Source organism: Scyliorhinus canicula, chromosome 18 (genome assembly GCF_902713615.1).
Source record: "Scyliorhinus canicula chromosome 18, sScyCan1.1, whole genome shotgun sequence".
In the NCBI taxonomy this organism is placed as follows: domain Eukaryota; kingdom Metazoa; phylum Chordata; class Chondrichthyes; order Carcharhiniformes; family Scyliorhinidae; genus Scyliorhinus; species Scyliorhinus canicula.
Genome location: NC_052163.1, coordinates 97476883 through 97497484, shown reverse-complemented (window position 1 = coordinate 97497484; position 20602 = coordinate 97476883). Strand labels below are relative to the sequence as shown.

Genomic DNA, 20602 nt, shown 5'->3' with positions numbered 1-20602 from the left:
TATCACTGGAATCAAATCATGGCATCCACTGTAGTTCAACATCCTTGTCTTCCAGCCTGTATAACCCGTGGTGATGTGCCACTTACATGCAGCGTTCACCACACCAGCAACAAAAGCATCAGCAATCTGCAAAAGCATTTCTTCAATGGCGTTATCAGGTGGCCCATTAGGATCAATGTCACGCACCAGGTCCTACAGTGTCTTCTTGCTTCAAACCGGATTGCCTTCTGGATTCAAACATCCCCCTGAGCCCAGTGTTCTAGGACCCAGGTATCTTCGAAAAAAATTGTCCTTCTTTCTGGCTACAGAAAAGGAAGAAAACAGCAACAGCAGCCTTCAGGCATTTGCTCCCACTAGCAGGAGCAAGCAGCAAACACAACCTGCAGCTGTGAAGTGCTCTCAAAGCTCACAAGGCTGATTCCTTAATAGCAATAGCCTTCAGTATGAAGCTAGAGTTTGCTCATAGTCACAGGGAGTTAAAATGACCTTCAGCATGGAACTAAGAGCAGGGCTCTGTCCTGTCCTGGATGTGGTAGGGCAGACAGGCAGCAGCTGTCGTTGCCCCTGTTATGAGTATCCACAAAATTTAAAGATAGCTTGAAGGCCTCACAGATGAAAATCTCTCCCCACCCCCCGGCCCAGGGGCAACCCCCGACCTGGAACTTTTCAGCTCCCGACCATGCCCAAACCCCTCGAGCACTGGGTAGCAACTCCAGTGCCCTGGAGCTGAATGCCGGAAAATGGAAATGGCTACTCACCTCCTCAGTTCTCCTCAGCAGCCATTGAGCCAGTTTCACATTTTTAAAAAGGACGCCCGCGTGATTTCTTGTTGGGCAGCCTGTTAATTCCCGGAAGCTGTTGCATTCAACTTCAGTCTCGCTAATGAGATGGAAATGAATACAAATGAGGGTTAATGATATGCTCACCGTATTTGGGCATGATCCGGAACTCGCCATCTGGAGAGAGCTGGTTAGTTAGAAAACTGATTCTCGCCCGGCTGGAATCTCGATTTTGGCTTTTCCCATTACTTAACTGGTGCATCCAGATCCATGGTAGGTGCAATGTGGTGGTTAAATTGCGCTCTAAATATATCCATGTTGAATTGATATGTTTTGAAAACTAGATACTAACATTCAAAAGACTGGCTAATATTATGCAGAGATCACCAGATTTTCTGCTCTGCTCAATTAATTTACTCAGTTTTAGATGATGGGTAGTGGATAGAATTTCCCCAAACCCCATGGACATGGCTTAGAAGCAGGGCTGGGGATTGGGAGTGGTGTTGGATGAGCTCGGGGATTGTGGCTGGAAAATTTAAAATAAGCCCTTTGGCAAGGCTCCTGATGTCATAGAGACATCTAGGTTTACAACATGGAAACAGGCCCTTCGGCCCATATTGTCCACGCCGCCTAGTTTTCTACCACTAAGCTAATCCCAATTGCCTACATTTGGAATATATCCCCCTATACCATCTTACCCATATAACTGTCTAAATGCTTTCTAAAAGATAACATTGTACCCGCCTCTATTACTGCTTTTGACAGCTCGTTACAGACACTCACCACCCTCTGTGAAAAAATTGTCCTTCTGAACCCTTTTGTATTTCTCTCCCCTCACCTTAAATCCAGTTTTAGACTCCCCCACCTTTGGGAAAAGAAATTGGATTTGGATTTGTTTATTGTCACGTGTACCGAGGTACAGTGAAAAGTATTTTTATGCGAGCAGCTCAGATAATTTAGTGCATGAAAATAAATAAAATAAAAAGAACATACATAATAAGGCAACACAAGGCACACAATGTAAAGATATAGACACAGGCATTGGGTGAAGCATACAGGAGTGTAGTATTAATCAGGTCTGCCCCTCATTATTTTAAGATCGCCCCTAAGCCTCCTACGCTCCAGGGAAAAATGTCCCAGTCTATCCTGCCTGTCCTTATAACTCAAACCATCAAGTTCCGGTTGCATCCTAGTAAATCCTTTCTGCACTCTTTCTAGTTTAATAATATCCTTTCTGTAATAGGGTGACCAGAACTCTACACAGTATTCCAAATGTGGCCTTACAAATGCCTTGTATGACTTCAACAAGATATCCCAACTCATATATTCAATGTTCTGAACAATGAAACTAAACATGCCGAATGCCTTCTTCACCACCCTGTCCACCCGTGACTCCACTTTCAAGGAACTATGAACCTGTACTCCTAGATCTCTTTATTCTTCAGCTCTCCCCAACACCCTATCATTAACTGAGTAGGTCCTGCCCTGATTTGCTCTTCCAAAATGCATCACCTCACTTTTATCTAAATTAAATTCCCATCTGCCGTTCATCGGCCCACTAGCCCAATTGACCAAAGTCCCATTGTAATCCCAGAAAACCTTCTTCACTATCCACTATGCCACCAATCTTGGTGTCATCTGCAAACCTACTAACCATGCCTTCTAAATTCTCATCCAAATCATTAATATAATTAACAAATAACAGTGGGCCCAGCACTGGTGCTTGAGGCACACTGCTGGTCATAGGCCTCCAGTTTGAAAAACAACCCTCTACAACTACCCCTTGTCTTCTGTCGTCAAGCCAATTTTGTATCTAATTGGGTACCTCACCCTGGTGGTGGGGGATGGGGGGGGGGGGGGGGGGGGGGGGCGGGGGGGCAGGGGAGAGTGGAGGGGTGCGGTTACCAGTTTCTTGAACGTTGTTTTTTGACATTTATTTTACCAGTTAAAAATTAAATTCTCCGAACTAAAAGTTATACCTCTCCGAAACACAAGAGTCATCCAACTAAATGCCCATAACAGGAGAGAAAAAATAATACTGCAATTCATTTTTGTTTTAGACAATATGAATGAAATTGCTGTGATGACTTCTGATGGAGAAATTTTCTTTGGAATACTCAATATGGATGGAGTGATTGTAATGGTATGTATATAAAAATTGGGGTTTGACTTTCCAATAAATAAGATCATTCTAATCACTTGGATTTGGACATGTGCAAACTGTGAAATTGGGGATTCAGTGATTAGGGACGTGATTTAACACACAAAAAAGAGTCCTATTTCAGGCATGTATGGCAGGGTGTTTCTCCGTACCTGCAGCACTGAGGATGAGTGCTATCTAACGGAAATCTGTTGTTTTTTAGGCCTCAAAGATGAATGTCCCACAAGGTCATACTTACCTCATTTCCTGCACTGATGAGCTCTGAAAATTAATGGCGGTAGTGGTAATGTCACTGGATTAATAATCCAGAGACCAAGGCTCATACTCTGCAGATATGGGTTAAAACCACAGTGGCTCAGTGTTGTTGTTGCTAGACTAGTAATCCAGTGGATTAGTAATCCAGAGACTCAGAGTCATGCTCTGGGGACCCAAGTATGAAGCCTGCCATGGCAGATGGTGAAATTTGAATTCAATTTAAAAGAAAGATCTGGAATAAAAAATCTAAATATGACCACAAAACCATCCATTGGTGCTTGTCGTAAACGGCGACGGCGTTTCTGACGGCGTCAACACTTTGCCTCAGGATCACAGAATCCCGCCCCTGGTTCACGAATGTCCTTCAGGGAAGAAAATCTATCATCCTTACCTTGCCTGGCCCACAAGTGACTCCAGATCCACAGCAATGTGGTTGACTTTTAAATGTCCTCAAGGTTGGGCAATAAATGTCGGCCCAGCCAACGACTTCCACATCCCATGAATGAATAAAATAAAATAAACCCCACCTTGGCTGCTGGTGGAATTTAAATTCAATTAATAAATCTGGAATATGGAAAGACATTGTGGCACAGAGGTTAGCACATGTTGTCTCTCAGCATCAGGGACCTGGATTGAATTCCCATCTTGCGTGACTGTCTGTGTGGAGTTTGCATGTTCTCCCCGTGTGATGCACTATCAATTACGAGGAGACAAGAGTAGAATGTAATCGAGGCTTTATTACACTGAGCTGTGTGGCCTCCTACAGCAGCTGACAAAATGGCTGCTGTACGGGGAGCACACATATTTATACTCCCCCTACTGGGCGGAGCCAGTAGGCAGGGATCTACCTCCGTACCTGTAGGACAGGGGCCTTACCGTAAAACACATATATATATATATATACAGTATATACATCAGTGGTGACTACCACACTGTGTCTCTGCATGATTTTGTTCCAGGTGCTCCGGTTTCCTTGCACAATCCAAAGATGTGCAGGTTAAGTGGATTGGCCATTCTAAATCAGGATTTTTCAAACTCAGGGACACGACCCGCGGGTGGGTCATGGGCAGGAGTCAGGAGGGTCGCAGAGCGATTGGTTGTGGCGTTCCCGATTGCGTGAAGATGTCCCCAGCTGAGACCATTTTTTAAGATTGCCAGCCGTGGGCAGTCCCCAATTGGATGCGGTGTTTGAGAGGGCGGGTTGGAGTGATGCTGGTCTGTGCATGGGACACCACGCACACGTGGGAGGATGGGGACTTAGACTGATGGACGTCCAAGTGGGCGCACAATGCCAACAGTGGTGGCCCCAGCTTGGAGCTTTGCTCTGGTGCTCGCCTTCTGTCAGCTGCTCGGCCCGTCCCCCCGGCCACCGATCAGCAGTATGCGACCTGCGGCTCCGTGGTCAAGCTGATCAACAGCTGGCACAACGTCCGCTTGCACTCCCACGACGTAAAGTACTGATCAGGAAGTGGTCAACAATCTGTAACTGGGTGGATGCTTCTACTGGACTGTGAGAAGGAAGCCAGGTCAGGTTTGGCAAGGAAACTGATCAAACAGAGCCAGTCAACACAGCTGACACATGCCAACACTGGAAGAAACCTACAGTCATCACTTTGTGCCCCATCTCTGGAAACCAGGAAGTAAGTGTTTTTGATGAGAATGGAGCAGGAGATTTCTTGGACATTTGGATAGTGCAATGCAGTTGAACTAGTAAGAAATATTGTATGTGTTTGCAAGTTACTTCATCTCGTCTAAAGTCGCAGTTTGTAAAGTAAAAACAAGATTGTACTTTTTTCTATATTAGTTTAAATTTCTAAAGAAATGGGAATATATTTAAACCAAAGTTTTTGTGTAAATGTAAGGATGTGCATGTTCAGCTGAAATTGTTCTAATTTTCAGTAGTAAAAAGTCATAAACTTGGAAAAATCAGACTTCCGGTGGCGGTATGTAGGGGAAGTCACACGTTGGGTGGCTCATGCTCGAGGCTTGATTTTCTGGAGTTTAATGCCTGGTCTCGGGCAATTTTTTGATGATCGAGTGTAGGAATGCATAGGAAGCTGGAAAATGTCAAAAAATCAGAAGAAAGCTGCTGTGAAGAAGGGAGGGCGTGAAGTTTCGCTGTCGACTAAAAGGGCCAGCCCGGGAGCGGGTGAGAAGGCGACGGCTGGGCCGCTGGGTGGGGCCGCACTGCTTACGGCAGAAACGATGACCGAGGTGATGGCTTTGGAATTGGAGAAGCAGTTCGCAAAGCACATGGAGGAAGGAGATGACGGTGGCGTTGCAGGTATTGGTGAAGGAGACAGTTGCCATGACGAAGGTTGCTGGTTGAAGGCATTAGCCGAGGTGTGGGACCAGGGTGAGAAAATTAAGGGAGTGGAGAAGGCCATGTCGCAGCACAGCGATCAGCTCACCTCAATGGGGGAGGAGCTGCACAGGGTGGTCGAGGCCAACAAAGGGCTGTAAAATTTGAGGATCGTGGGCCTGCCCGAGGGGCTGGGGGGGCCTGAGCCGACTGAGTACTTTGCCAAGATGTTGGCTGAGTTGGTGGGGGGAGGGAAAAGATTCCTCTCGAAGTGACCTGGACCAGGCTCATCGGCCGTTGAGGCCTAAACCAAAGACGAATGAGCCGCCAAGAGCAGTGATTGTTTGCTACCATGTGAAGGAGAAGGTCCAGCATTGGGCAAATAAGCAGTGGGCTGGAGCTGGTGTTTGTATTTACCAGGACCTAACTGTGGAACTGGCAAGGAGGCGGGCGGCGTTCGGCTGAGTTAAGATGGCATTGTATAACAGTGGGGTGTGGTTTGGCGGAGTGTACCTAGTGAAGTTGAGGGTAACTTACAACTCCTGAGACTTTTACTTTGAGACTGTAGAGGCGTTTGTGAAGGCAGAATGTTTGGGGCAGAAGCGCGGAATGGGACTGAGGACTGGTCTTGGACTGTGGGGAGGGGAAGAATGTACATATAGTTTTGTTTTATATTTTTTACTTCATGACGTTATATGGGTCATTTTTGTCTTTGTTTTTGTAACAACGGTTTTTTCTGGATTTGTATGTTTGCATGAGATATGTTTGGTTGAGGGGGTTTTTTCTGGTTGTTTTCCGGTGATTTTGCCAAGAGGGAGGTTGAGAGTTTCCTGATAATGCAGGCCTCCACATTGCTGGAAGAGGTTTCGACGACAGGGGGAATGGAGAAGGGGTGGTGTCGGTGATTTATGGGAAGATTCTGGAGGAGGACAGAGTGTCATTGGAGGGGATTAAGTGTGAGGAAGAGTTGGGGGAGGTTATGGAAGATGTTCTGTGGTAAACGCCTCAACCTCATGGGCAAGGTTGGGGCTGATACCGTTGAAAGTTGTGTATAGGGCGCACCTCATGAGGGCGAGAATGAGGCAACCTTTGAGGGGGTGGATGTGAGCGCTGTGGGAAGAGTATGCGCAAATCATGTTCACATGTTTGGGCCTTGCCCGAAGCTGGGGGGGGGGGGTATCTGAGGGAAGTTTTTAAGGTCATTTCAGGTGTGCTACATGTGAGTTTCGAACCAGGGCCTCGAGAAGCCATTTTTGGGTTGTCAGACCAGCCTGAGCTGCAGGCGGGTGCGGGGGTGAATATTTTAGCCTTTGTGTCGCTGATTGTCCGGAAGTGGGTCCTGCTGGGGTGGGGGTCAGCTTCTCCACTCTGTTACTTGGCTTGTTGGGGGGACCTGCTGGAAATTTTGACACTCGAAAAGGTGAAGTTGGGGGGGTTGTGGTTGGGTTGTATAATTCATGGAAATTGTTTATCTTGCACTTTTAAGAATTGGATGCCATCAAACATTGCAGAGGAGGGTGGAGGAGCTACTGGGGGGGTGTTCAGTATATTGTTTACTGTGTATGAGATGACCATTGATTCTCTTTTGGTCTTTTTGTTTTCTTGTATTTGGAATGTACGGGTGATGTTTGGGTTTGTATGTTGAAGGGTATGCTGATTGGGGATTGAACAAGGAACAAAGAACAAAGAAAAGTACAGCACAGGAACACACCCTTCATCCTTCCAAGCCCGTGCCGACCATGCTGCCTGACTGAACTACAATCTTCTACACTTCCTGGGTCCGTATCCCTCTATTCCCATCCTATTCATGTATTTGTCAAGATGCCCCTTAAATGTCACCTTCGTCCCTGCTTCCACCACCTCCTCTGGCAGCGAGTTCCAGGCACCCACTACCCTCTGTGTAAAAAACTTGCCTCGTACATCTACTCTAAACCTTGCCCCTCACACCTTAAACCTATGCCCCCTAGTAATTGACCCCTTTACCCTGGGGAAAAGCCTCTGACTGCCTACTCTGTCTATGCCCCTTATAATTTTGTAGACCTCTGTCAGGTTGTCCCTCAGCCTCCGTCGTTTCAGTGAGAAGAAACCGAGTTTATTCAACCGTTCTTCATAGCTAATGCCCTCCATACCAGGCAACATCCTGGTAAATCTCTTCTGCACCCTCTCTAAAGCCTCTTAAGTATTTGTCATTGTTGGTTATCTTTTGTTTGTTGTGCATTTGATGAAAATGTGGAAAAGGAGGAGAATGAAAATTTAAAAAAAAACTTGGAAAAATCAGGTATTGGAAATAAAGTTCCAAAATTAAAAAGGCTGGCCACAACCGACCTTTGAATATGAATGATGGAGTCATTCCACCAGTGGCAGTGACAGAGAGAAGGTCATGCACCCTGTATATCTGTGCTTTGAGCATGAAATGATGGAGGAGATATTCCTCCATTTTGTTTACAAGCAACAGGACTGTGTGAAGAACTGAAGATGGATTATTTTGTAATAAGATAAGAGAGGGCCAGAGATACAAACAGATCAGGATCTCACAATTGAATCTGTTGGAGAGAGCTTCACAGGAGAGTCCATGGCAGGACAAAGCTGGCGTGAGCTGTATCCAGAGCGCCAGGGCCTCTGGGGAACAAACAATTAAGAAGAAACTGAACAGTAGAAAGATGATTTCTTGAGATGTGGCTTTAATTATGCCAATGGAAACCAGGATGCAAAGCCCATGTGTGTTATATGCAGGGAGGAACTGGCAAATATAAGTTTAAAACCCTCAAATCTTCAAAGGCCTTTGAAGACATGGCGAGGTCAAGGACAAACCTCTTGATTTTTTCCAAACGATGCAGCGAGAAAATTAAGCCATCATCTGAAGTCCTTCGCAGAATTGTCACATTGAATGATGAAGCAAGTGAGATCGTGAGGACCAAGGAGACTCATCTGCCATATTAAAAGTAAGCAATAGTGGTGTGTTTGTAGGTGGGCCGGCGTGGGTCGCTAAGGTCGGCTGGCATGGGTCGAGAACATCGGCCAGCATGGGTCCCGAAGGCCCGCCAGTTGGTAAAAGTGGGTCCTGGGAAAAAAAAGTGTGAAAAACACTGTTCTAAATTACCCCTTAGTGTCCAAACGTTAGGTGGGGTTAGAGTTTTAGGGTGTGGGGGTGAGCCAAGGCAAGGTGCTCTTTCAGTGTCAGTGTAGACTTTCTTTTTAAATTTAGAGTACCCAATTCTTTTTTTTCCAATTAAGGGACACTTTAATGTGTTCAATCCACCTACCCTGCAGATCTTTTGGATTGTGGGGGGTGAGACCCATGCAGATACGGGGAGAATGTTCAAACTCCACAAGAAGTGACCCGGGGTCAGGATCGAACCGGTGTCCTCGGTGCCTGGAGGCAGCAGTGCTAACCACTGCGCCACCATGCCGCCCGAGATGGTGTAGACATGATGGGCCAAATGGCCTCCTTCTGCACTGTAAGGGTTCTATGATTCAATGATAAAGCTAGTCTCAGGAAAGGTAATGACGACAACTATCATCAATTGTTGTAAAATCCATCAAGTTCACTAGTGTCCTTGAGGGAAAGAAATCTGTTCAGACCAACAGCAATATCGTTGAATCTTAACTGCCCTATGAATGGCCTAGCAAGTCACTCAATTAAAGGGAAATTAAGGATGGGCCACATATGCTGTCTTTGCCAGTGATTCCCACATCCCGTGAAAAAATACATTTAAAGAAGTAGACAAAATTTGAGATTCAAAACACTTTCTAATAGAATAAAACCACAAGATTCCCTGGGTTTTGAACAAACTAAATCAAGTCATAGAATCATAGGGCAGGATTCTCCGACTCCCCGCCGGGTCGGAGAATCGGCGGGGGCCGGTGTCAATCCCACCCCCGCCGTCTCCCGAAGTCTCCGACCGGAAAAAGTCGGCGAGGCGTCAATCCTGCCGCCGGTCTCGGAGAATAGCAGGGGCCGTCGGGAGGCTATGGACCCCGGTGCTTTCCGTATTCTCCCGGCCGGCTGGGCCGAAGTCCCGCCAATGTGACCACGGATCACGCCGGCGTAAATCAAAACAGTAATTTAACGGCGTCAACCAGTGCTGATGGTTGACGTCGTTCAGCGTGGAGGTAGGTCACGGCGTGGGGGTGGCCGCAGGAGAAGTGACGGCGTGGCCGCAGTCTGTGGGTGGGGGGAGAGGGGCAGGGGGGTCGGGGGGTGGGGGGTGGGGGGAGAGAGTGAGTGCCGGGGAGGGGGGGACAGTACCGGAGAGGGGGGGAAAGTACCCGGGGAGGGGGGGAGAGAGCGAGTGCCACAGAGGGGGGGACAGTACCGGAGAGGGGGGGGACAGTACCGGAGAGCGAGTGCCAGGGAGGGGGGGAGAGAATATGGGCAATGATGACATGTTGTCGTCCTCACCCCCCCCTGCAGGCCGTCATGTTTTCTGATCAGCCAGCGAGGTTGGCCACCGTGGCGGCAGCTATTCTACATGTTGCCCTGCAGGAGGAGGAGTGTGGCAGAGAGGCGGCGCAGGCTACCGCAGAGGAGCATGCTGCAGAGGGGCAGGCGGCAGGCGCCCAGGCTGGAGGGCCACCCGCCCGACAGGACGAGGAGGAGGAGGAGGGGGAGCACGAAGAGGAGGAGGAGCACGAGGAGAGGGTGGAGGACGTTGTGGCGCCACAGCGACGGAGACGCCCGAGCAGGCCCGTGTGTACTAGCCCCGTTCGTCGTACCAGGACCTCACGGACCGGTAATGCAGGAGGAGACTCCGGATGAGCCGGGAAACCGTGGCACACATCTGCCACCTGCTGGCACACCTGGCACTGCGTGGCACTGGGGGCGGACACCCTCTCCCGTGTCCGTCAAGGTTACGGTGACCCTGAACCTTTATGCCACGGGGTCATTCCAGGCACCGAGTGGGGACCTGTCCGGCAACTGGCAGACACCGGTGCACCGGTGCATCCGGACAGTGACAGACGCCCTATATGCCATTGCGGACCGCTACATCCGGTTCCCTGTGGACCAGGCGAGCCAGGATGCCAGGGCCGTGGGCTTCTCTGCCGTGGCCGATTTTCCCATGGTCCAGGGCGCGATCGATGGGATGGGTAGGAGTGTCCTGGGTAGGGTTATCCTGGGTTGGGATGTCCTGGGTAGGGGTGTCCTGGGTAGGAGCGCCTTGATAGGGGTGTCCTGGGTAGGGCTGTCCTGGCTTGGCTGCAACGGGGGCCTGTGGCTGCTCCCCTCGTCGCTGGGTGTCACACGCCTGCGTTGCCGCAGCCGCACGAGACGGGGGCGTCATCTCCATGGTGCTCCAGGTCTCTCCCTCTCTCGTGGCCGCCCTGGGGGGGCCAGCGGGCGTCGCACGCTAGAGGGGCCGCGTCTCTCCCTCTCTCCTGGCCCACCTGGGGCATCCTGCGGGCGTCGCAGGCCTCAGGGGCCGGGTCTCTCCCTCTCTCGTAGCCACCCTGGGGCATCCTGTGGGCAGTCGGCATCCGCGGGGACGGGGCTGCGCGGCGGCCAGCCATCTTTGCGGATCTTCCGGGGGGGACACCCATGCCCGGGGGGGGGTGTCTTTTGTGCCGTGACACCACGTGGCATTGATTACGCCGTGCGGCGTCAAGTGACACGGTGGGTTTTTATTCAAATTTTCACAAAATATCAATAACAGAAAATACTAAGAACAGAAAGAACAAACCCCCCCCTCATGTACACAAAAAAGAAGAAATAAATTATCGCCCGTCATTAGCAAAGAACATCATATATACACGTTCTTTCGGCCCAAAACAAAGAGACGGTCCCCCCCCCCCCCCCCCCCCCCCCCCCGGGTTGCTGCTGCTGTTGGCCTTTTTCTACCGTTCTGCCAGGAAATCTAGGAATGGTTGCCACCTGCTGAAGAACCCCTGCACTGATCCCCTTAGGACAAATTTCACCCTCTCCAGTTTAATAAACCCCGCCATATCATTGACCCAGGCCTCCACGCTTGGGGGCCTCACATCCTTCCACTGAAGAAGAATCCTCCGTCAGGCTACTAGGGACGCAACGGCCAGAATGCCGGCCTCTTTCATTACCTGCACTTCCAGCTCTTCTGCAACCCCAAATATTGCAAGCCCCCAGCCCGGTTTGACCCTGGATCCTACCACCCTCGACACCGTCCTTGCTACGCCCTTCCAAAATTCCCTCAGCGCTGGGCATGCCCAGAACATATGGGTATGGTTTGCTCGGCTCCCTGAGCACCTAATACACCTGTCCTCGCTCCCAAAAAACCAGCTCACCCTTGTCCCGGTCATGTGAGCCCTATCCAGCACCTTAAACTATGAGGCTAAGCCTCGCACAAGAAGAGGAGGAGTTCACCGTTCCTAGGGCGTCCGCCCACGTCCCCTCCTCAATCTCCTCATCCAGCTCCTCCTCCCATTTACCCTTCAGCTCCTCCATCGAGGCCTCGTCTACCTCCTGCATCACTTGGTACGTTGCCAAGATCCTCCTCTCTCCAACCCACACCCCCTGACCCTCACGCGGCGGCAGCAGAGGGAACTCCGCCACCTGCGGCCTGACAAATGCCCTTACCTGCATGTACCTAAAGGTGTTCCCCGGGGGGAGCCCGAACTTCCCTTCCAGCTCACCCAGGCTCGCAAACTTCCCGTCTACAAACAGGTCCCTCAACCTCCTAACACCTGTGTGGTGAATGTGATTCACACTACATATAGTTGCCAATATAACTCCGTGTATATATGTTCACTATCCACCATAGTAAGTGCAGTTGCACTATCCGGCCACCAGGGGGAGTCGCTCTGGGAGTACGCGAGAGTTTGTACTGAGCCCCTCCCTTGGCTCCGCCCAGGACTCCTCCCCCTGGGACTGATGTATAAAGATCAGTGCCTTAGAGCCAGCCTGCAGTTCATCTGAAGTTCAACGACGAATAGGCTGGCTCTGTTGTAAGTGTATTAAAGCCTCTGTTCAGATCCAACTACACGTGTTCGCTGAATTCATGGTTCCATCAATTTAATACACTTAAGAAGCTGCCGAGGTAAAGCATGGAATCCGCTCTAAAACCAGGACGTCTAGAACTCGATCCACAGGGTGCAGAGGCGAAAGAAACCTTCTTCCACTGGCTGAAATGTTTTAAGGCCGATCTGGCCGAGATCAGCACCGCTGAAACTACGGAGGAACAAAAGCTCAGCCTACTGCACGCGAGGGTAAGCCACAGAATTTCGACACAACTAAATCCAGCTGGTTCCTACACCGCAGTAAAAGCGGTCACCAGGGACTGCCCGATCTGTGCGGAGTGCAAACCGCACTTCTATAGACTAGACAGGGCCCACCTGGTCAAGGCTTCTAGGCCCTTTGAACGCCTTGCGATCGATTTCAAAGGGCCACTCCGCTCCACTAACGAAAAGATTTACTTCCTTAACATTATTGACGAGTTCTCCCGATTCCCCTTCGCCATCCCATGCCCCGATATGACCTCCCACACAGTCATTAGGGCCCTGCATAGTGTCTTCACCCTGTTCGGTTTCCCCAGCTACGTGCACAGCAACCGGGGTGCGTCCTTTATGAGTGACGAGCTGTGTCAGTACCTGCTCGACAAGGGCATCGCCTCGAGCAGGACTACCAGTTACAACCCCAGGGGGAACGGACAGGTGGAGAGGGAGAACGCGACGGTCTGGAAGACCGTCATACTGACCCTCAGGTCCAGAAAGCTCCAAGTTTCCCAATGGCAGGAAGTCCTCCCTGACGCGCTCCACGCAATTAGATCCCTCCTGTGTACATCTACCAACCAAATCCCCCACGAGCGGCTCTTCATTTTTTCCAGGGGCACTACCACAGGGGTCTCACTTCCGGCGTGGCTGAGGACGCCAGGCCCGGTTCTCCTAAGGAAGCGCGTCAGGGCGCACAAAACCGACCCCATCGTTGAAAAGGTGCGCCTGCTTCATTCCAACCCACAGTACGCATTTGTTGAGTTCCCGGACAGTCGCCAGGACACAGTATCCCTCCGGGACCTGGCACCCGCTGGATCCAGCCCCCCATCTACCCCCACCGAGGAACTCCTTTCCCTGTTCCCTATGCGCCCCCCCCCTTGCGCCCCCGATTCTGCGAGCTCACCCCACCAGTCCCGAGCGCCAGCACCAGCCCGCCCCCCGCGTCCCCAGTCTCCATTCGACCAGGAGGTGTATGAGGCTCGGACAAGACTCGCCCCGGAGCCGGCAACCGTACCCCAGACCTCGACGCCCGCCCAGCCACCGCAAGAGGCTGCAACCCCGGTGCTCCGCAGATCAAAACGGACAATTCGTCCACCGGACAGACTGACTCTTTGCGCCATCACCCCGCCGGACTTCATTTTTTTAACAGGGGGTGAATGTGGTGAATGTGATTCACACTATAGATTCTTGCCAATATAACTCCGTGTATATATGTTCACTATCCACCATTGTAAGTGCAGTTGCACTATCCGACCACCAGGGGAGTCGCTCTGGGAGTACGCGAGAGTTTGTACTGGGCTCCTCCCTTGGCTCTGCCCAGGACTCCTCCCCCTGGGACCGATGTATAAAGATCAGTGCCTTAGAGCCAGCCTGCAGTTCATCTGAAGTTCAACGACGAATAGGCTGGCTCTGTTGTAAGTGTATTAAAGCCTTGGTTCAGATCCAACTACACGTGTTCGCTGAATTGATGGTTCCATCAACCTGCCCTGTGCCAACTCAGGAATCTGCCATCAATTCTCCCTGGGACAAACCGGTGGTTCCCCCGTATTGGGGACCCCATCGAGGCCCCCACCTCCCCCCTATGCCATCTCCATTGCCCCCAAATTTTGAGGGAGGCCGCCACCACCGGGCTCGTGGTATACCTCGTTGGAGGGAGCGGTAGCGGCGCCGTTACCAGCGCCTCCAGGATCGTGCCCACACAGGATGCCATCTCCATCCTCTTCCATGCTGCCCCGTCCCCGCCCATTACCCACTTACGCACCATCGCTGCGTTGGCAGCCCAATAATACCCACAGAGGTTGGGCCCCATCCCTGCCCCGCTCCAAGAACACCCTCTCACCCTTGGGGTCCCGTGCGCCCACACAAACTCCGTAATGCTCCTGTTAACCCGCCTGAAAAAGGCCTTCGGGATAAGGATGGGGAGGCACTAGAACAGGAACAGAAATCTCGGGAGCACCGTCATCTTGACTGATTGCACCCTACCCGCCAGAGACAGCGGCAACATGTCCCATCTCTTGAACTCCTCCTCCATTTGCTCCACCAGCCTTGTGAGGTTAAGCTTATGCAAGGCCCACCAGCTCCTGGCCACCTGGACCCCCAAGTACCTGAAGCTCCTCTCGGTCCTTCTTAGTGGGAGCCTACCAATCCCCCCCTCTTGGTCCCCCGGGTGTACAACGAACAGCTCGCTCTTCCCCAAGTTGAGCTTGTACCCTGAGAAATCCCCAAATTCCCTGAGAATCCTCATCGCCTCCGGCATTCCCCCCACCGGGTCCGACACACATAACAATAAGTGATCTGCATAGAGCGACACTCGGTGTTCCTCCCCACCCCGAACCTGCCCCCTCCAGTTCCTCGACTCCCTCAGTGCCATGGCCAGAGGTTCAATTGCCAGTGCAAAAAGCAGGGGGGACAAGGGACACCCCTGCCTCGTCCCTCGGTATAACGGAAAATACTCCGACCTCCTCCTATTCGTGGCCACACTCGCCATCGGGGCCTCATATAACAGCCTCACCCACCTGACAAACCCCTTCCCAAATCCAAACTTTCCAGCACCTTCCACAAGTACCCCCACCCAACCCTATCGAAGGCCTTCTCCGCGTCCAACACCACCACTATCTCTGCCTCCCCTTCTACGCCGACATCATTATAACATTCACGAGCCTCCGTATGTTAGTGTTCAGCTGCCTCCCCTTCACGAACCCTGTTTGATCCTCATGGATAACCTGCGGCACATCATCCTCTATCCTCGTGGCTAAAATGTTCGCCAACAGTTTGGCGTCTACATTTAGAACATAGAACATAGAACATTACAGCGCAGTATGGGCCCTTCGGCCCTCGATGTTGCGCCGACCTGTGAAACCATCTGAAGCCTATCTGACCTACACTATTCCATTTTCATCCATATGTCTATCCAGTGACCACTTAAATGCCCTTAAAGTTAGCGAGTCTACTACTGTTGCAGGCAGGGCGTTCCACACCCCTACTACTCTCTGAGTAAAACAACTGCCTCTGACATCTGTCCTATATCTACTACCCCTCAATTTAAAGCTATGTCCCCTCGTGTTGGTCATCACCATCCGAGGAAAGAGACTCTCACTGTCCACCCTATCTAACCCTCTGACTATCTTATATGTCTCTATTAAGTCACCTCTCAGCTTTCTCCTCTCTAACGAAAACAACCTCAAGTCCCTGAGCCTTTCCTCGTAAGACCTTCCCTCCATACCAGGCAACATCCTAGTAAATCTCCTCTGAACCCTTTCCAAAGCTTCCACATCCTTCCTATAATGTGGTGACCAGAACTGCACGCAGTACTCCAGGAGTGGCCGCACCAGAGTTATGTACAGCTGCAGCAGGACCTTGTGGCTCCGAAACTCAATCCCCCTACTGATAAAGGCTAGCACACCATATGCCTTCTTAACAGCCCTATTAACCTGGGTGGCAACTTTCAGGGATTTATGTACCTGGATGCCGAGATCTCTCTGTTCATCTACACTACCAAGAATCTTGCCATTAGCCCAGTACTCTGCATTCCTGTTACTCCTTCCAAAGTGAACCACCTCACACTTTTCCGCATTAAACTCCATCTGCCACCTCTCAGCCCAGCTCTGCAGCTTATCTATGTCCCTCTGTATCCTATAACATCCTTGAGCACTATCCACAACTCCACCGGCCTTCGTGTCATCTGCAAATTTACTAACCCATCCTTCTACACCCTCTTCCAGGTCATTTATAAAAATGACAAACAGCAGTGGCCCCAAAACAGATCCTTGCAGTAATAGTGAGATCGACCTGTATGACCCACACTGCAGGGGATCCTTGTCCCGCTTAAGGATCAAGGAAATCAGCGCCCGAGACATCATCGGAGGCAGAGCCCCCCCTTCCCTTGCCTCGTTGAAGGTCCTAACCAACAGGGGGCCCAACAGGTCTGCATACATCTTATAAAATTCGACCGGGAACCCATCCGGCCCCGGCGCCTTCCCCGACTGCAAGCTCCCTATCCCTTTGACCAGCTCCTCCAGCTCAACCTGCGCCCCCAGTCCCTCCACCTGTCCCTCCTCCACCCTCGGGAATCTCAGCCGGTCCAAGAAGCGCCCCATCCCCCCCTCCTCAGCTGGGGGTTCGGACCGATACAGTTCCTCATAAAAGTCCCTGAAGACCCCATTAATATCTACCCCCCTTCGCACCACATTTCCTCCCCATCCTTAACTCCACCAATCTCCCTGGCCGCATCCCGCTTGCGGAGCTGGTGTGCCAGCATCCTGCTCGCCTTCTCCCCATATTCATACACCGCTCCCTGTGCCTTCCTCCATTGAGCTTCAGCCTTTCTGGTGGTCAACAAGTCGAACTCAGCCTGGAGACTAAGCCGCTCCCTCAGCAATCCCTCCTCCGGAGCCTCCGCGTATCTCCTGTCCACCCTCACCATCTCCCCCCACCAGTCTCTCCCTCTCTCTCTGCTCTCTCCTCTCCCTGTGGGCTCGAATGGAGATCAACTCCCCCCTAACCACCGCCTTCAGCGCCTCCCAGACCGTCCCCACTCGGACCTCCCCGTTGTCATTGGCCTCCAGGTATCTCTCGATACATCCTCGAACCCGCCCGCTCACCTCCTCATCCGCCAGCAGCCCCACCTCCAAGCGCCAAAGCGTGCGCTGGTCTCTCTCCTCCCCCAGCATACTCAGCATCCTCCACCCTCGCAATCAGCGCCCTACTCATAATGAAAAAATCAATCCGGGAATAGGCCTCATGCACATGGGAGAAGTATGAAAATTCCCTGGCCCTCGGCCTCGCAAACCTCCATGGATCCACCCCTCCCATCTGGTCCATAAACCCCCTCAACACCTTAGCTGCCGCTGGCCTCCTACCCGTCCTGATCTGGATCGATCCAGCACCGTGTTGAAATCCCCCCCCCATTATCAGGCCCCCCGCCTCCAAATCTGGAATCTGGCCCAACATGCACCGCATGAAACCCGCATCGTCCCAATTCGGGGCGTATATATTGACCAGCACCACCCACTCCCCCTGCAGCCTGCCGCTTACCATCATATACCTCCCGCCGCTGTCTGCCACCACATACGACGCCTCAAACGACACCCACCAGGATCGCCACCCCCCCGATTTTTTGCATCCAGCCCCGAATTAAACACTTGGCCTACCCATCCCTTCCTCAATCTAACCTGATCCGCCACCTTCAGGTGCGTCTCCTGAAGCACGGCCACATCCGCCTTCAGCCCCTTCAGGTGTGCAAACACACGGGCCCGTTTGACCGGCCCAGTCAGCCCCCTCACATTCCAGGTTATCAGTCGGATCAGGGGGCTACCTGCCCCCCTCCCCCGTCGATTAGCCATTATCCTTCCTCAGTCTGCCACGTGCCCGCACCCCCCGCTCCCGCTCAGCCTGTTCCCCACGGCGACAGACCCCATCCCGACCCCCTCTGCATGCTGCAGCTCCTTCTCGGCCATTCTAGCAGCAACCCGGTACCCTCCCTATTCCCCCCCCCCCCCAAGCCTCCCCCCCCCCACCCAAGCTAGGGCCCCCCTAGCTGCGTAACCCCTTCCATTGTACTTCCGTAAGTCAGCCGACTCCTGCTGACCCCGACTGCTCCCGCCATCCCAATGACCCTCCCCAGTTCAACACAACCACCGCGCCCTCCCTCCCCCAGTGCCGGCCCTGCCCACTACTCCTCCAGCGCGGGAGAGAAGCCCGCGCTTTCATCCCGAGCCCTGCCCCTCCCGACCCAACATGCGGGAAAAGACGGGCAGATGACCCAACAGGACCGCGAACCACTCCCAAACTCTCAACCAGTGAGAGTCCCAAAAAACGAAAAAGCAGAACAGCAAAAAGTCATCATCAAATACAACCGATAAAAGCGAAAGGATACCGAGGAGGGCAGAGCCTCTGGGCTGTGTACACCGTTCCCCAGCCCCAGTCCTCAGTTCAAGTCCAGCTTCTCTGCCTGGACGAAAGCCCAGGCCTCCCCCGGAGAGTCAAAGTAGCTGGCGGTCCTTATAAGTGACCCAGAGGCGTGCCGGCTGTAACAGGCCAAACTTTTTTTAAAAAGTATTTTTATTCAGGTTTTGCAGAATTTTTCATAAAAGAACAGTAATAACAATAATAACAAAACTAACTAGAGTGAATATTAACATAGTGTAAAAAGAGAATAACAATTAAATAGACATTACCACACGTGACCCAGTCTTCCCACACCATCCCAATGAAACACTCACCCCCTACATCCCTCACCCACCCCACCCTCCCCCCCCCCCCCACTACGGTGCCTAGCTCTATCTTTAAAAAAATATTTTTTGAAATAATTTTTATTCAAGTTTTCAACAACAAATTTTATCACAACAGAGAAAAACAGTAACACCTCCCCTCCAATACAAAAACAATAAATTAACAAGAAAAAGAAATAAGCATAAAAGCATGAGAACAAACCCCCATAACAAACCCGTAGCCCCCCCCCCCCCCCCCCCCCCCCGGCTACCTTCCCCCGATTGCCGTCCATTTTGCCCTAATTCTTGGCCACCCGGCTATTCTTCCTCTTGTTCGTTGGCCACAAACAGATCCTGGAACAGTTGCATGAATGGCGTCTGACCCTCGGATGGCGAATTTGATTTTCGCCATTTGGAGAGATTCCGAGAGGTCGGACAGCCAGTCTGCAGCTCTGGGTGGTGCTGCTGACCGCCAGCCAAACAGGATTCTACGGCGGGCAATCAGGGAGGCAAAGGCAAGGGCGTCCGCCCTCCTCCCCAGGTATAGATCTGGCTGGTCTGAAACCCCGAAGACCGCCACTATCGGGCATGGCCCCACCCTCACCCCCACCACTTTGGACATAGCCTCGAAGAAGGCTGTCCAGTACTCCACAAGTCTGGGGCAAGACCAGAACATGTGGGCGTGGTTGGCCGGGCCTCTTTGGCACCGTTCACATCTGTCCTCCTCCTCTGGGAAGAACCTACTCATACGGTTTCTTGTTAAGTGGGCTCTATGTACCACTTTTAGTTGTGTCAGGCTGAGCCTTGCGCACTTGGCGGTGGAGTTGACCCTATGCAGTGCTTTGCTCCAGAGTCCCCACCCTATCTCAATCCCCAGGTCATCCTCCCATTTCTTTCTTGTTGCGTCCAGTACGGTGTCGGCACTTTCTACCAGTCAGTCATACATGTCGCTACAGTTCCCTTTATCTAGGATACTTGCGTCCAGTAGGTCTTCCAGTAATGTCTGTCGTGGCGGTTGTGGGTACGTCCTTGTCTCCTTTCGTAAGAGGTTTTTGAGCTGCAGATACCGTAGCTCGTTCCCCCTGGCTAACCGAAATTTCTCTTCGTCAGTTCGTCCAGTGTTGCGATCCTGCCGTCCGTGTATAGGTCCCTGACTGTCAGTGTCTCTCCGTCCTGCCTCCACCTTTTGAAGGTGGCGTCAGTCAGTGCTGGTGTGAAACTATGGTTGTTGCAGATGGGAGCCTTGTCCGGCATTTTGGTCAGGCCAAATTGCTGCTGCAGTTGGTTCCAGGATTGGAGGGTGGCTGTCACCACCCGGCTGCTGGAGTGTTTTTTGGGTGGGGATGGGAGTTCTGCCATGGCGAGGGCCCGGAAGGAGGTCCCCATGTATGAGGCCTCCTCCGCGTGCACCCACTCGGCCGCTGGCTCCTGGATCCACCCCCTTACTCGCTCAGCTGTTGCCGCCCAGTGGTAGAATTGTAGGTTTGGGAGGGCTAGCGCCCCCCCTGGATTTTGTTTTTTGTAGGACCTTCTTTGGGTTCCTAGCATTTTTACCCCCCCCCCCCCCCCCCCCCCCCATACGAACGCCATGATTAGTTTGTCCAGCGCTTTGAAAAAGGCCTTGGGGATGTAGATCGGAATGGATGTAAACAGGAAGAGGAACCTGGGCAGTACGTTCATTTTGATCGTCTGGACTCTCCCCGCGAGGGAGAGTGGG

The 20602-nt window shown here is 51.9% G+C and overlaps 1 protein-coding gene across 1 annotated transcript in view; it reads left to right on the top strand.

The window, feature by feature from the left end:
- The window catches only part of LOC119953484 (cation channel sperm-associated protein subunit delta-like), a 760311-nt gene that overhangs the window by 363983 nt on the left and 375726 nt on the right, over positions 1–20602 (top strand). The window contains exon 11 of the mRNA XM_038777815.1: positions 2840–2922. Coding sequence (XP_038633743.1) covers positions 2840–2922 — 83 coding nt within the window. The remainder of the gene's footprint in view (positions 1–2839; positions 2923–20602) is intronic.